This window comes from Astyanax mexicanus, chromosome 4 (genome assembly GCF_023375975.1).
Source record: "Astyanax mexicanus isolate ESR-SI-001 chromosome 4, AstMex3_surface, whole genome shotgun sequence".
NCBI lineage: Eukaryota > Metazoa > Chordata > Actinopteri > Characiformes > Acestrorhamphidae > Astyanax > Astyanax mexicanus.
The window spans coordinates 21442723-21458571 of record NC_064411.1 but is presented as its reverse complement, the minus strand read 5'-3'; the positions used below and the strand labels follow the sequence as shown (position 1 = coordinate 21458571).

General features: G+C 39.0%; 2 protein-coding genes and 1 pseudogene across 4 annotated transcripts in view; all 3 read left to right on the top strand.

The window, feature by feature from the left end:
- Positions 1-15849, top strand: part of LOC111189804 (zinc finger protein 239) — a 140060-nt gene that overhangs the window by 4256 nt on the left and 119955 nt on the right. The gene's annotated exons all lie outside the window — the stretch shown is intronic.
- LOC125801555 (zinc finger protein 850-like) overlaps positions 1-15849 on the top strand; it is a 37290-nt pseudogene that overhangs the window by 1918 nt on the left and 19523 nt on the right.
- On the top strand, positions 738-6669 carry LOC125801118 (sterile alpha motif domain-containing protein 3-like). 2 transcript variants are annotated; one of them, XM_049477216.1, is made up of 6 exons: positions 738-999; positions 2380-2456; positions 3698-4675; positions 4894-5046; positions 5298-5390; positions 5854-6669. In XM_049477216.1, exons 3-6 carry the CDS (start codon positions 3698-3700, stop codon positions 6139-6141), a joined length of 1512 nt encoding a protein of 503 aa, XP_049333173.1. In that variant the 5' UTR covers positions 738-999; positions 2380-2456; the 3' UTR covers positions 6142-6669. The 2 variants fall into 2 exon arrangements, with proteins under 2 accessions (XP_049333173.1, XP_049333172.1); XM_049477215.1 differs by lacking the exon at positions 738-999 and having other exon boundaries at positions 1084-2456.

Sequence of the window (15849 nt, the reverse complement as noted above, 5' to 3'; positions counted from 1 at the left end):
TTTTAGAACAGAGTAATATAATTTAAAGAAACGCATTTTCAACTGCCCTGTTAAACCCAGAGGGAGCATCTGGTTAGCATTAGCCAAGCTAGCACACTGCTAGCTCTGCTCACCACGCCTCCGTTACATTCGTCCGACCACCTCCTTTAGCTCCGCGAGCTTTTCCCGCCGGCTCCGCGATCCCGTCGGCTCCGCGAGCTTCGCCCGTCGGCTCCGCGAGCCCGTCGGCTCCGCGAGCTTCGCCCGTCGTTAAACCCAGAGGGAGCATCTGGTTAGCATTAGCCAAGCTAGCACACTGCTAGCTCTGCTCACCACGCCTCCGTTACATTCGTCCGACCACCTCCTTTAGCTCCGCGAGCTTCTCTGGCCGGCTCCGCGATCCCGTCGGCTCCGCGAGCTTCGCCCGTCGGCTCCGCGAGCTTCGCCCGTCGTTAAACCCAGGGGGAGCATCTGGTTAGCATTAGCCAAGCTAGCACACTGCTAGCTCTGCTCACCACGCCTCCGTTACATTCGTCCGACCACCTCCTTTAGCTCCGCGAGCTTCTCCCGCCGGCTCCGCGAGCTTCTCCCCCGGCTCCGCGAGCCCATCGGCTCCGCGAGCTTCGCCCGTCGGCTCCGCGAGCTCCGCCCGTCGGCTCCTCGAGCTTCTCCCGCCGGCTCCGCGCGCTAATGCTACCACTGCTACACCCAGTCCTCGAAAACTTCACTGAAACTCCCCCTTATAACACTGTACTTCAGCGGAGTGGCTTTACTGCTCCTTATAACCTGACTGGTAGAATTCATATTCATATGTCTAAGAAACCTTTGTTTGACTAACTTCTGTCGCAAGTTTATACAATTCTAGAAGGAAGCTTGTTTAGCTAAATGTAGTTATGATTTTATGTTCAGTGTAATAATCTCAAAATGCTGAGTAATATAATTATAGTGTTGTTAAACTAGCTTTTTCTTGGTTCTTTGTTACAGTGTGTTGCCAGCCAAAAGGAGAGATGCTCTGGAAGTGTAAGTATTGTCATTTTACGTGTGAAAAGAGAGCACAGCTATTTAAGCATTACAGGATAAAACATGCAAGTTTTGCAAGGACAGAACCATTTCCTTGTTTATATCAGGAATGTGTCTGTACATTTAAATCACTCAATGCACTTAAAGTTCACCTGTCCCGCCTTCACACAAAAAGTCTGGATCCCCAACCATGTGTAGATGTACCAGTTAAGTTTAGCTGTTTATCATGTGGGTTTGCTGAGTCTTGTTTTGAGACTGACTTCTTTACTCACCTGCATACTGTACACTTTAAAGTAAACCATAAGGTGAGGTGTCCTTTTAAAGATTGTAACTTTGAGAGCAGTGTCTACTCTACCTACAAAGCACACAAAAGTAAAGTACACAACCACCAGAATTGGAAGAGCTTTAAGCCAGACATTATTGGTTGCGATTATGCAGACCATAGCACTGATGCTGTACAAGAAAACATGCCGCATGTTGACGATGCACAGGAATTTGAAGAGTTAAGTGAAGAAGCCAGTGAGAGTGATCTTTGTGATTTAGGAAGACAGCTGGAGCACAACTTTGCATCACTTCTGTTAAAGATGCAAACGATTTTGCACATACCCGAGAGTGCTGTGCAAGAAGTGATTCAACAGCTTTGTCAATTAAATGAGCTGTCACAGCCACTTCTACAAAGCAGAGTGAGGGTGGTGTTACAGAAATATTATACAGATGTAAGTGAGACAGTACTGAAAGAAATGATGAGTGCTGTGTCAGAAAGTAACACATTGACATTTTGTGCCACAAATGGACCCTTAGGAACATCTAAAAGGAGAGCAGCCTATGTACGCAAGGAGTTTCCACTGGTAAGCCCCATAGAATATGTTGTGGAAAAAGGCCAGAAACCTCTTGCTTATGTTCCCATTATTCACATGCTCCAGAAGTTGCTTAACAAAAATGACATTCTGGACAAAGCCATGTCAGAAGGACTCAATTTCCCGCAAGAATACAGATCATATGGAGATGGGCTATGTTTTAAGGAAAATGCTCTTTTGACAAAAGGTGAATTCACAATTGCCCTTGGCCTCTATATTGATGACTTTGAAGTAGCCAATCCTCTTGGAACGTCAAAGTTGAAGCATAAAATGTGTGCTGTATATTGGGTCATTGCCAACATGCCTGCAAAATACAGGTCAACCCTCAGCTCAATTCAGCTTGCCTTGCTATGCAATACCTCCACTGTTAAACAGTGTGGTTATGCAAAAGTGCTTCAGCCACTTATTTATGATCTAAAGTTGCTGGAACAAGATGGCATTTATCTGGAGCAACTAGGTGCAAGTGTGAAAGGCACAGTCCTATATGTTGCCGCTGATAATCTTGGTGCCCACTCTCTTGCAGGATTTTTGGAGAGCTTCACGACTGACAAATTCTGCAGATTCTGTCTGGCAAGTCGGAGAGACATTCAACAATTAGAGGTACGTTCTGGTCTCTTTCAACTTAGAGACAGAGACTCTCATGATAGACAAGTACAGGAGGTAAACATGGACCCAGAACTGTGTCAGACGTATGGTCTGAAAAGAGCATGTCCGTTAACTGAAAATCTTGAGCACTTCCATGTTGTTAGTGGTTACCCTCCTGATATCCTGCACGATATCTTGGAAGGTATTGTTCCAACTGAGTTGTCCCTGTGTCTGACAGACCTGATAGCGAAGAAGTACTTTACACTAGATGCGCTAAATCAGGCCATCAGGTACTTCAGTTATACATTTACTGACAAAACAAACAGACCCCAGATTATTGGAAAGGGATTTTCCAGTAAAAAGACCATTGGTGGAAATGCCCATGAGAACTGGTGTCTCATAAGGCTCCTTCCACTTCTTATCGGACACTGTATCCCTGAGGGTGACAACACATGGGAAATTCTCATGCTTCTTAAAGACATTCTTGAGCTTGCTGTGGCACCCAGGTATACTGAAGAGACCCTGCATTTCCTGGACTGTAAGATAGCAGAACACCGAGAGGTGCTGCAGTCAACATTTCCAGATTTTCGTTTAAAACCAAAGCATCACTACTTGGAACACTACCCACAGCAAATAAGGAAATTTGGTCCACTGTGTGAGGTGTGGACAATGCGCTTTGAGGGAAAGCACAAGTTTTTCAAGAAGGCAATTCGAGATGCTCAAAACTTCAAAAATGTTGCAATGACTCTTGCTACCAAACACCAAAAAGCGCTCAGCTACCACCTTGACTGTAGCTCATTTTTCAGACCATCAGTTGAGGTAACAAAGGCTGTTCCAGCTTTGCTCACTTCTTTCCCTTTGAATATTCAGAGGGAAATCACTGAAAACTTTCCAAAGCCAGGGTCAGTTCTTGTTGCATCATCTGTCTGTTTAGATGGTGTAAAGTATAATCCAGGCATGATACTTTCTACTGGCTCCTCCTCATGTCTTCCAGGATTCGCCCAGATAGAAAAGATTCTTGCAGCAAACTCAGAAATTCAGTTTGTTTGCCACAAAATGACATCATGGTACAGTGAACACTTGAGATCTTACCAACTTCAGTACCATGACACGCCCTCAATGTGTGTGGTGAAGCTCACAGAGCTGAACGATGTCCTCCCTTTGTCTGTATACAGGGTACAAGGGGAACTTATGGTAACTCTGAAACGATATGTTATTTGCTAAATACCTTTTTATTATCTTTTATTTTTTTCCAGATGGCTGTACAACATACCTTAACCATGAGGGTTATTGTCTCTGATGGAGATATAAGAAAGATGACAATGCCAACACGACCTCACACACTGGACGATTTGATTGGCTGGCTCCAAGGCACTCTACAAACAAACTACAACTTCTCCTTACAGTACCAAGACCCTGAATTTAACAATGAACTCTGTAACCTTACAGATATCTCTGAACTTCCAGAGAAACCAAGCATCAAAATCATCCCCATAATTGAGTTTGTTCCAATAACAACTGAATCAGTTAGTGATGCAAGCAGCCATGCAGACACTGACATCCTGTCCAGTACCTCTCTGGATAGAAGTCATTGTTGGCCAGATATTTTTGACATCCCTACATTTTCGGTGGATGTGGAGTACAGACTTCGTCAAGGTAACCTATTGTACTTGAAGGATGGTACCTTTCTTAAAGTGACAAAAGAACTAAAACATGACATCTTGGAGAAACTGGCTGAGACAATGTATGCATTTAAAGCATACCCAACAAAACAAGATTTTGAGACTGTTGCAAAAGCCTTGGTACAAGCACACCCATGTCTTGCAGAATCGGGCTCACCTTCTGGCTGTGATGGATGGAAGAACAGCCTTAAGTTCAAGATGGGTAATTACAGGACCAAAATGCGGCAGCTGGGTCGACTTGATGTCTCCGTCAATGCTGGCAAGCGTGGAAGACAAACTACAAATGGTGACCCCCCCAACAAAGACATCAAGAAACCAAGGAAGGGGGAAATAAATTACCTACCTGACTATCCAGAGGGGATGGATGACCATAACCTGGAAGGAGCTCGTCAGATTCTGGTTCATGAAATGATGAAGTCCAAGCCAAATATTTCCCTTGTTAAGAAAGAAATGGATGTGACATTTGCTCTTCGGAGAAAAGAAGTGGTCAGAGACAAGCCTGCCATCAGCGAGGTGGTACATCGCTGGCCAGCACTTTTCACAGAAAGTCAGGTTTGTATGATTTAAGTATTAAGAAAAACAAAAGATTATAGTTTTGAATTTAATTGTATGTTTGAATTGTCTGAATGTATGCATTTTCTGTTGTAGATATTTACTTCTCCTAATGCCTTTCCTGGCTTTCTTCTTAATGCTGTGACACAAATCCCTTGATGTTTTAGGGTACATTTAACAACAGGTATTTACATGATGTGCTTTGCTTTGTATTTTAGATATATTGTGAGTTTACCAGAGTGGTTGGAAAAAATCTCAAAGAAGTGTTCTTTGACGCACTCGATGAGTTCGCTCCAAGGCTGATGGATCTCTTTTCAAAGAAGAAAGGACTTGCTGGCCAGCTGTTGGCTGACCTTTTGCGACAGACAAAGGTAAGTTGTATTGCTTTTTATTTTTTGATTACTTTATTATTTTTTCTCTCGTATCTTTTATTTTTCCTGTTTCCTTTTTGTCCATTTTTTTTATTTAATCCTTTTTCTTCTTCTCATGTTGCCTTTTCCTCTGTCTATTTTGTTTAATCTCTCCTTGTGTCATTTCCTCTTGCTTATTGCTTTCATGCGCTCTGATTGTTGGTTAGATCAATAGAAAAAAGTATCATTAACAAACATGCACTTTTTTGCAGACCACTGAACCAACATGCCTCAGGTGCCTCTGTCTTCGGGGGCTACCAGTCGTCTTGGGGGATGATCCTTCTGCCTTCTTTAAAACATCCTCTGTAAGTAACAGTCACAAATGTTTTTTCCCCAGTTGGAACTTATTAATGAAAACTCTCTTTTTGTTTTGGATGTGGCAATACTATAAATGGAAACTCATTAATTTGCTTTTTTCGGTCAGTTCAATCCAATACTTTAGAATCCAGAATACTTTAGCATGTGTTTGTAACAATACATTTAGAGAGTTTTTAGGAATGTTGGCCTTGCACTTTCAGTTAATCATGATTAGGCTAATTGATTTATGTATGGCCAAATTGGAAAAAAAAAACATTAGTTTGCTAATTTACATTACCCAAAATCTGTTATTGGACATAATTGTGTTGTTTTCAGATATTAGCAATTCAGGAACAGGCAGTTTGGAAAAACTTGTCAAATCTGGTATTTGGTGGATTGCATCAATAAGCTTGTTTTTTTTTTTCTTCTTTTTCATTTTTTTTCTTTATGTATTATGATGCAACTGACAAGGACTCGTACAGCGGGACTCCAGTAGGACTCCTCTGTGTTGATCAGGAACAGCCTCAGCTCAACCCATCCAAAGTGGGGATCATCTTGGAAGGCAATGTGGTGATGGAGGACCTAGCCAACTTACCACAGGCCTTCTGTCTTCTTTTTGGCTTGATCTATGCTCTGCACCTGGACTACCCTAAGGTCATGAAAAACAGTTTCTGCTTCATTCAACAGGTAATGCTCAAGCTGGGTAGTCGTGAGCTGCCACCCAAAATTCAGACTTTAAAAAATAAGCTTGCTGTGTAAAAAGAGATTCAGGATGATTCTGGTTCCATGTAAACTTCTTGGTTTGTTTGGCTCTTTTGCACTGTTTGCAGCACCCTAAAATTTGTGGGCTTTAGTTTTAGTGGAAGGAAGTTTTGTCTATGCATCCAGTAAGTACCTTTTTCTTGTGTTTATAAATGGAAGCTAAGTGGACATGTCACTGCATGCAAACTTGACATACAAATAATGTTTTAAAGTCTAAATGTTTTATTTGACTTGTAAGAACTTTTGTTTAGAAAACATATTTTAGAAAATATTCGAATTTTACGCACTTTGCTACATGGAAGAATTTCACATGTTACTGCTTGAGAACATAAGCAATGTACTAATGTACTGTCAAGTTAGTTGGTTACATTTTAAGAGGTGTTTTTGAGGTAAATATGTCCATTCTGTTCATAAATGTATATTCCAGTTTTTAAATGAACACTTTTGCAAGAACATTAATTTTCCAGTTTTGTAGTTACAAGAGATATGCCTGTTGTATTTCATGTTAATATAATGAAATTGAAATAAAACACAAATAATGTAATTGTTGGTCTGTTTTTTCCATGAATATTTATACAAATATTTAAGTAAAGTTTAATAAAAAAGAAAAGTAAGAAGAAATCAAATTTTTTGTTTACTTGTAACTCAAGATACTAAGTAGAATTGTTGGGCAAATGAATTGGTGTAACAAAAACAAAAGAGTTAAATCAACTTACCATTTAGTTGTATTAACTTGATGTTTTAAGTTATGTTAACTTAAGTTTTCATTGCCCATAACTTAACTTTTTTAAGGCAACCGGTTTCCTCAAATTTTTTAAGTAAACTCAACAAAAACAAAAGAGTTAAATCAACTTACCATTTAGTTGTATTAACTTGATGTTTTAAGTTATGTTAACTTAAGTTTTCATTGCCCATTACTTAACTTTTTTAAGGCAACCGGTTTCCTCAAATTTTTTAAGTAAACTCAACTTATCCGGGCTTACAGTGTGTGCAGACAATTTAAAGCTCAACGCAAGCCTTCCATCCAATCAGAAATAGGAATGGTGCCACTCATGGGCTCCGAGTCCTCCGGGCATGTTAGTTGAAAAAACTGGTTACGGCCCAGATAGTTCAGTGGCAGCTTAAAATTCGGCGCATTATGACATCATAACTGTAATAAGCAGAGGTGGAAAAAGTACTAAAAATTGTAATTAAGTAAAAGTACCTTTACTTTGCTAAAATTCTACTGAAGTAAAAGTTAAAGTGCTTTTTTGCGTCTAATATATTTTTTGTTTACTGGCTAATGAGCTTTACACGTGCTTTACCCACCCAAATAAACTTAAAGCTTAATACAGGGCAGCTGCGTATCAGCATGAGTGGCGCTCTGAGCTGAGTGGACGGCTTGGATGAAAAGCGCGATATATAATGTAATTAAATGTATTTAAATCATAACAGATGTGCCGAATTTTGAATCCCAGGCAGAATCCGACTCTATTTTGCGTGCACACGCGTCTGGTAAACATGTGGGCGCTAGAGGTTACTCTCGCGCTGTCCGTTAATATTTATTCAGAACACAGCAAGATATAAAGCCAAACAAAGACTCTTGTTAGACAGTGCTAGTTTAGTTGTATATAACGAACGAAAGACTGGTATTGCAGAACTATACTTAAGGCGTTTTAGCCTTAATGGTCACTATTAGGAGAACATGTTAAACACAGCTTAATCGTAAAATCTGCGAAGATAACCAAGTTCAAATCTGAATACCTGATATTTACATCTGCCGAAATGATACCCCTTTCATCTCAGCACCCTTTATGATGAAGAGCACAGCGCAATCTCAAATAAAATTTGTGTAATTTTTTTTACAGCGTACAGTTGGAACGAAGTCAATAAACAAAACTCTAGGTTGACACGCATATGCTTCACAGTATATTTGATAACACAGAGACAGTCCTTCTGCATCAGTAAAAGGTTTATTTCCTTTATTCATGACTGGAACTGATTTTATATACGTTCCTTTGATCGCAATAAAGCAGCTGAAGACCTCCGTGGACCAATGCGCGCTCTCAGGACGCGCATCGCGCGGCGGGGGTCCCGAAGCCGAAACGCAATATAGGCAAGGCTGCAGGTAGAGACGGCCCGCAAAGTCTAAACACTATATTATTTAACTATAACAATACATCATTAATAAGCTTTAGGTTATAAATGTATGTAATTTAGTATGAGGACGTCGTTGCCTCGTTATTCCATGCGCGAGCATCCACCGGCGCATCTGCACCAATTTAATGTTTTTTTATTCAATTGTTTTTCCCCCAGCATTTTATTTTTTACTCAGTAATGGAGAGTACTTTTTTACAATTACTTTTGTCAAAATGTACTTGAGTAAAAGTAAAATTACCTATTTGAAAAATGTAATTCATTACTTTCCACCTCTGGTAATAAGTTATTATTGTTTATGAGTATCTAAACATATGTCAGCAAGCAGACAAGTTATATGAATAATGTCCCAAATGTTAACCGATAGTCGTTTAGAAAAAAATAAACTAATCAGCACGCAATGTCAATGTCACTGTCACCGCGTGTGATACTCCTTGCGATTGCTTTGCTGAATTTCTTAATCGGCTGATTTTTAGCTTCATCACGCGTCGTTTGTCGTGCAGTGTGAGAGGGGAAGGATGTCCGATTAACTGCCCAAACGAGCAGCCGATTGTTTCCAATATAAAAGCGAATTTCAGTTAAATAATAGCGAAGTGAAATAAAATATATTTATCTTCAGTCAAAGAGCTTTTTTTTTTTTTTACATTTTTTATTTCCAAAAACTGCACTTTCACAATGTGAGAGAGAACGAGTGAGAATAAGCATCAGGTGTAATATAGGAGTAAGTCCGTGTAGAAAGCATAAATATAAATCCTTATAAATGTCAGAAAAAATATAGCTAGTAACTAATAGTTACTGTGCACATTTTAAGTATATTTTATTTTATAGTTACGACTGGTAAACAGAGGCATCTCCGCTTTCCGACGCCGGTCAGCAGGCAGTAGGCTTTCTATTCGCGATGTCTTCAGGATTTGCAAAAATGAAAAATAAATGATTTTCAGCGCATCATTCAAGCTTCCACAGCAGTAGAGTTTAGATTATCAGCCCGAGCCTGACCCGATTCCCCACCCGAACTCACACATGCGCTCCTCCACTCCGCATTACCCACTTGTCTTGCAGAGCTGTGTGTAGCTAAATAGCCAACAAAATTGAGCCTTCTGAAGTGAGGAGAAAGATTACATAAGGTGAGCTAAATTTGATCCAATGCGAAGGACAGTCAGAGGTTTGGAGCTAATTCAAGTTAGTTGTGGATAGAAACAACACGTGTGTCGGCTTCGTAGAGTGTGTTAAGCTGTACGTGTGACCATTGTGCACTTTGCGCAGCACTTAAATTTAATCCAGAGGCGAAAAAGCTGACATCCGTAATTTTATCATTTTTGTTCTCAGACATTAAGGATATGCATTTATTTCTGGAATATGTAAGGGACAAAATGAACCTCAGTTTTTTAAAGAACTATAATTTCTGTATTTTAAGCTAATAAAAATTGAAGAAAGGTTTTGTAAATTATTGTATTGTATTAGAAGGTGATTTAATATCAGGGGACACATTTGCTACTACAAACCAAAGCCCACTGTATAAGCTTTATTAGCTAACTAAAAATCCACCCATAGGATAGCCATAGCAGGCCCACAACATTCCGAAAAAGTTCTGCGATATTTTTATTTTTAGTGTTTTAAATCAATGCATTGACAAAACAAACGGTTATTTTAGTCAAATAAAATAAACTTAAAGCCAGAACAGGTGAACTGAATGGGTTTGGCATGCATTTAAACATTATTTTCTGTTAACCAGAGCACGTTTTGTTTTTTGTTATTTAGTAACTTATCCGACAAGCATTAATAATATCACATCAGAGCGTTTCTACCTCAAAAACATCCAGAGACTTAGTGAAAGACATAAGAGTGATGGTGAACATGGGGTTTCAGCCCTGGAGTGAAGTAGTAGAAATTTAACTGTATTGATTAGCACATAAATTAAACTGAATTAACCATCCTGCTGAAAAGTCAGGTTAATACGGAGCTTGGGAGGGGCCCTGGATAAAAAAAAAATTAAATCAATTGAACGATATAGCAGTTCGTGCTCACGTTTTCTTTAATTCGAGTGGAAGATTTGCAGTTCGTCCTCACAATTTCTGTAATTCGAGCGAACAATTTCTGTAATGCGAGCTAAGTTTTTTTAAGCGCACTAAGACAAGAAGCCAGGAGGGAAATGAGCATTTTCCTTTCTAGGGCTGTTACAAGGCTGCTGTGATTATACAATTATATACAAACCTGCTGATTATTAAAGCTATAGTGTTGCAGGTAGAAAATACAGTGTGCTGATATTGTCGTAGCGGTGGTGTCTCCACAGCGCGTGGGGAAGAGCCGAGCGTGGCGTGAGGGAGAGCCAAACCGTGGCGTCCCCACAGCGCGTGGGGGAGAGCCGAGCGGGGCATCCCCACAGCGCTCGGGGAACTAATTGGGTCTGAAAAGTCGCTTTATATGGCGACAAAGTCGCTAAGTTGGCAACTGAATATCAGCTAATCCTATTATTATTATTTGAGAGATTTTTGTTTATTCATTTAGCAGTATATCAGCTACCTATTATTTTTTTATTAATTATAATTATTTTGATTTATTTATTCAGCTCTGTCTTAACTGCAGCTGCCACTCAGGTAAAAAGAAAAAAAAGTACATGTTGTTTTCCAGTTATCACATGTATTGAAGAATGCAGTTAATTGATGTACACTTACTGCAAGTGTAATTGCAAACAATTCAAACAAGAGCCTGATTTCAGCTTTGTGATGCTACCAAAATATCCTAGAGTTAAATAACGTTTAATTTTTATTCAAAACCAGTTACTTAGCTGACAATCTAAAGTTGCAAGCGCTTTATAACAAATAGTTAATTTTAGCTCGATAGCTAAAGTTACCAGCGTTTTTTAAATCAGTATCTAATGTTAGCTTGAAAGCTAAAGTTGCAAGTGTTTTATAACAGGCAGCTAATTTTAGCTAGCTAGCTAAAGTTGCATCTAATGCTTGGTTACTAGCTAAAGTTGCAGGCGCTTTATAACAGGTATCTAATTGTAGATAGGTAGCTAAAGTTGCAAACGCTTTATAACCAGTAGCTAATGTTAGCTTGCTAGCTAAAGTTGCAAGTGCTTTATAACAGGTAGGTAATGTTTGCTAGGTAGCTAAAGTTACCACATTTTTTTAAATCAGTAGCTAATGCTCTTTGTGTTTATGCGCGTTTATCCATTTTGATACCCAGCCTTATAGAGGAGCGTGATATTAAAATCACAGCTTAATAACCTAAGAATGCCTCAACCAAGGGTGTCAAAAGTATTCACACTCATTACTCAAGTAAAAGTATAGATACTGGGGATTACACATACTTTTGCAGAAGTTGAAGTATCAACTCAAATCTTTACTTAGGTAAAAGTACAAAAGTATTGCTTTTAAAACGACTTAAAGGTATAAAAATAAAAGTAATGTAAGGGAAAGAAATTGACTTTATAAACAGAAGCCTTGGCTGCACTACATGAACCTATATTGCACAACCACCAATTACTAGTTGCCTGTAAGTATTGTAATAAAAAAAATATTAAAAACTTGTCAAATTTACAGCCCACACAAGCTCTCCAAACAAACTTACAACACTGAATCATAGCCTTGATCTAGCAAGCAGACCTTGGCAAGTACCAAGACACAGCAAACATTTTAAATTCACCATTTGTGCATCACTAGGTTACCACAAATTGTGTCCACTATTGACTGTAGGAAACATTCAGTTTACCTCCGAAAAGAGTTGTTTTTACATACAACCATTCCGAAGCCTCTCGCTGCAGCTGGCGACGCATTATTGTCAGCGCAGTTCACTCAGAATGCTGTGTATCTACTTCTTGTGTCAAGAATCAAAACACTGCAGCGGCGTGTTTGTTTTTATAGCCACGTGACATCACAGGGTCCGCGATGTGACTATCGCACATGCGCACATCGCAATGTCTATGCTTAAACAATATATCGTGCATCCCAAGGGCATAGCATTAAATCTTTCATCATGCAGGAACTGCTGATACAATCCAGCCACATGAGGTCTAGCATTGTCCTGCGTTTGGAGGAACCGAGGGGCCACTGCACCAGCATATGGTCTCACAATGGGTCTTAGGATCTCGTCTCAGTACCTAACGGCACGCAGGCTACCTCTGGCGAGCACATGAAATGCCTCAAAGAAATGCCTCCCCACACTATTACTGACCCACTGCCAAGTCAAGCAGTTATTATTGTCAATACTGCATATGTACAGGACATACAGACAATTGACATTCAGTTGCTCTCCTTCCCAGGATGATGAGTGAGTGTGTGTTGGGGGCAGCATTGGGATGGGGGGGTGGAGCAGGGTGAGAGTTCAGCCAGAAAGCATAGGTACTGAAGTGGTCTGTGGTCCCCACCTGCAGAACGACTCCTTTGCTGAGTATGTTTTGTTGATTGAAATTGATTGTCAATCAGTGTGGACAGTTCATTTCAAAGAAGTTTGATTTACTTGGAGTTATATTGTGTTTAAGTGTTTCTTTAATTTTTTTTGCATATATATAATCACTATTTATAATGGTATTATTTGCCGTCCAGATGCACTTGAACTCCATATAAGAAATTTAGGTGAAATCAAAATAAAGGTAAATATAGTGTTGAACCGTTTGTAGTTTCATTTTTAGTATGGAAAAAAATATTTTGTTTTAGGTAATATCGCCCATCTCTATGTGAAATGCTGAAAAACACTTCATGGGTTTAAATAGTCATATCACTTTTCAAATCTACAGTCTTTTATTTACTAAATGTGTAGCTACACTTCCAAGACAACTAATAAGATGTGATGATATTTAAGGTGGAATTGAAAATTCAGGGAAAATGTTAATTCATTAGCTAGAGTGAGCGTAAAATGAGTAAAAACAAGATACATTTTGTTCAGATAGCTGGTTTACTGGTTAATGTAGCTGGTTCATTTATATAGAGATGATGAAATTGTGGGTAACGTTAGTTTCTGTAAAACTGCAGCAGGTCTCGGAGCTGCTGCTCTGAATCTGCTGGTGTAGAGCTTCTGCTGCTCTCTGGCTCTGCAGGTGAAGTTGGGCTTCGACCCGATGCTGTGAGAGGCCACCGCATCCACTATATTGATTTAGTAAACAAATCAGTTAAGCCATAGACATAAATCTTTCAAAAGTTTCATATTTGTTTTTTATTTTCAAACGATTTTGACCTACATATTAAAAAAAAAAACGCCTTCAGTTCAGGAGTGCATAATCACTGTCAGCCTGAAGCTAATGTGGTGGAAAATAATGAACTGTTATCAGGGATAGTAAAAAATCAGGTTTGTGAAGCATTGATTTAGATTACTGTCTTTCATTTATATGTGTGGAAACTTTTATAATTAAATTTTCTGTTTACATCCTTTTAATTAAGAACGTCTAATTCTCACTGAAATATTGAAAAACAAATGAAAATTTACATTTTAAAATCTAATATTTAACCACTATTAAGAAAACAGTAAATAATAAGCAAATCAAATCGTGTGACACTGGCAGCCAGGTTGCTTTCTATAACTTTGAATATAGAAAGTGAAGAATAGAGATGTACAGCAAGTCAGGAAATTACAGATAAAGATATTTATAAGATAAAATGAGACACCTTTATTGTAAACAAAAAAGGAGACAACATAGTACAGTATTAATAGTATGGATTAGTGCATTTCAGTGTAAAGTGAGATACTAAAGTAGTAGTCCAACATGGTATTCAGTAGTGGACAGCAGCAGAGTTTATTCTACATATATTTTGCGGCTGCAGCCTGCTGACAGTCTACTGCAGAACGAGCTAAACTTCATATTATAATGTGTGTAGCGGGCAGAGGTGTGGGGAAGGTTTTAATGAATATTTTCTAATGCTGCTGTCCCAAATATTCCTCTAGGTTAGGTGTAGAGGGGAGGACTTTTATTTTGACAGCCATTGATTGGCAGAGCGTTACCTCATGCTGCTTGTAGTCTCGCGGGACCTGCACAAAGTAGCATTTGGTCTCGTGGCGGCAGGTACAAGCTCCGGTCGGGAAAGCTTTGTTTTAAAATAACTCATTGGAAGATAGTTTTATCGTGCTTATTGACTGGAAGAGACTAAAGGAAACACATGGTGGATTTTTCAATGGGCACTGTGTGTGTTTGTGTGTGTGTGTGTGTGTGTGTGTGTGTGTGTGTGTGTGTGTGTGTGTGTGTGTGTGTGTGTGTGAGAGAGAGAGAGAGAGAGAGAGAGAGAGAGAGGAATCCATATTTTAAGCAGGTATGGCTTGCTGGTGTTAATGTTATATTGTCGTAATTTGAACTACAGTTGATTTAATTACTAGCTTTAGGTGGTGTACTGGGCATAAATATTAGTATCTATTAAAAGCTTAAGTTTACTCGTAATTTTCAGTTTATTAAAAGAAGATCTGTTTTATTTCAAAGTGAATGTGGGAGCACCAGGAGTCAGCTGGGGGTGTGTAGCTGCTGAGTGGTGGGTAAAGTTTGTTTTACTTAATTACACCATGTGACATAGGTAGCTAATTGTGTGTTCATGCTTTTATATAGTGTTTGCCTTGATGCTGAAGGTGCTGTGAAGGAGATTGAGTTCTGGCCTTCACATTTACTACTAATTGGTATGTATTATCTGACTGGTTACTTATTTATGTAGTAAACAGTAGCTAACACAGTGAATAAGTGGAGTGGTACAGCCATTGATAGTAGCCACTGGTTTTCTTCCCTCTGTTTTTTTAGTGTATTGGCTCTGCATTAATTAATTTTTAGAGTTTAAACTAAAATGAAATTAAGTTAATATAAATAAATATAGACTATTGACCCAGGGTTGCCCTAGTCCATCATACCATATTTATCTGGTGCCTTCCAGTATAGCTTCAACGTGTGCTTTAACCTCTTACTGCAGAAGCGCCCTCTAGCAGGCCTGTTCTGACTGTGTAAAGTAGAATGCTTAAGAGCGCCAAATATTCTAGACACACCGACCAACTAACCCACTCATATTCTTTAGTAACTACTTTAACTACCTGCATGCAAATTTACAGTCATCTACATGAAACCAGTTGCCAGAAATCTCTTAACTGAAAACAGCCTGTTTTTTTTTTACATTGTTTACATGGGAACACGCCTCCCCAAAAAATAGCCTTATAAAATATTATTAGTATGTAAAATAACATTAGATTACATTATAGAAAATTCACTTACTATCACAGCATCCACAATACAGCACTGAACCGCAGATAAAATATCCATAAAGTCCTTTATTCTCCTGCTCACTTCTCCTCACAAACACGCGTTTAGTTTCAGCACAACCGCAACGTCATATTCTCAAGCTGCTAGCGACCACACAATGTAATGTTTTCACATAAAGTTGTACGTGAATACAAAGTTAAGGATGTCCTCTTCTAGATTCTGTGGTGTTTATTGTTCCACAAACCACTATTTTTCTTGAGTGATCGTCAGTTCCTGTGTGCCTTATTACATTTCAATTAAGCAGGTTGTTAAGTCATCAAATAAGGTACCAGGGGTCACATGTGTATGGATTTAGAATGGGACAAAATAATAGAAGCTTTTATGGTAATATAAAGGTGTCCCAA

What these genes read in the sequence shown, in the direction of transcription:
- LOC125801118 (XM_049477215.1), top strand. Translation starts at nt 1,467, where the DNA reads ATGCCGCATGTTGACGATGCACAGGAATTTGAAGAGTTAAGTGAAGAA. An exon ending in ACCTTTTGCGACAGACAAAG is followed by an intron (nt 5,047 to 5,297) that starts GTAAGTTGTATT and finishes ACTTTTTTGCAG; the next exon opens with ACCACTGAACCAACATGCCT. An exon ending in CCTTCTTTAAAACATCCTCT is followed by an intron (nt 5,391 to 5,853) that starts GTAAGTAACAGT and finishes GCAACTGACAAG; the next exon opens with GACTCGTACAGCGGGACTCC.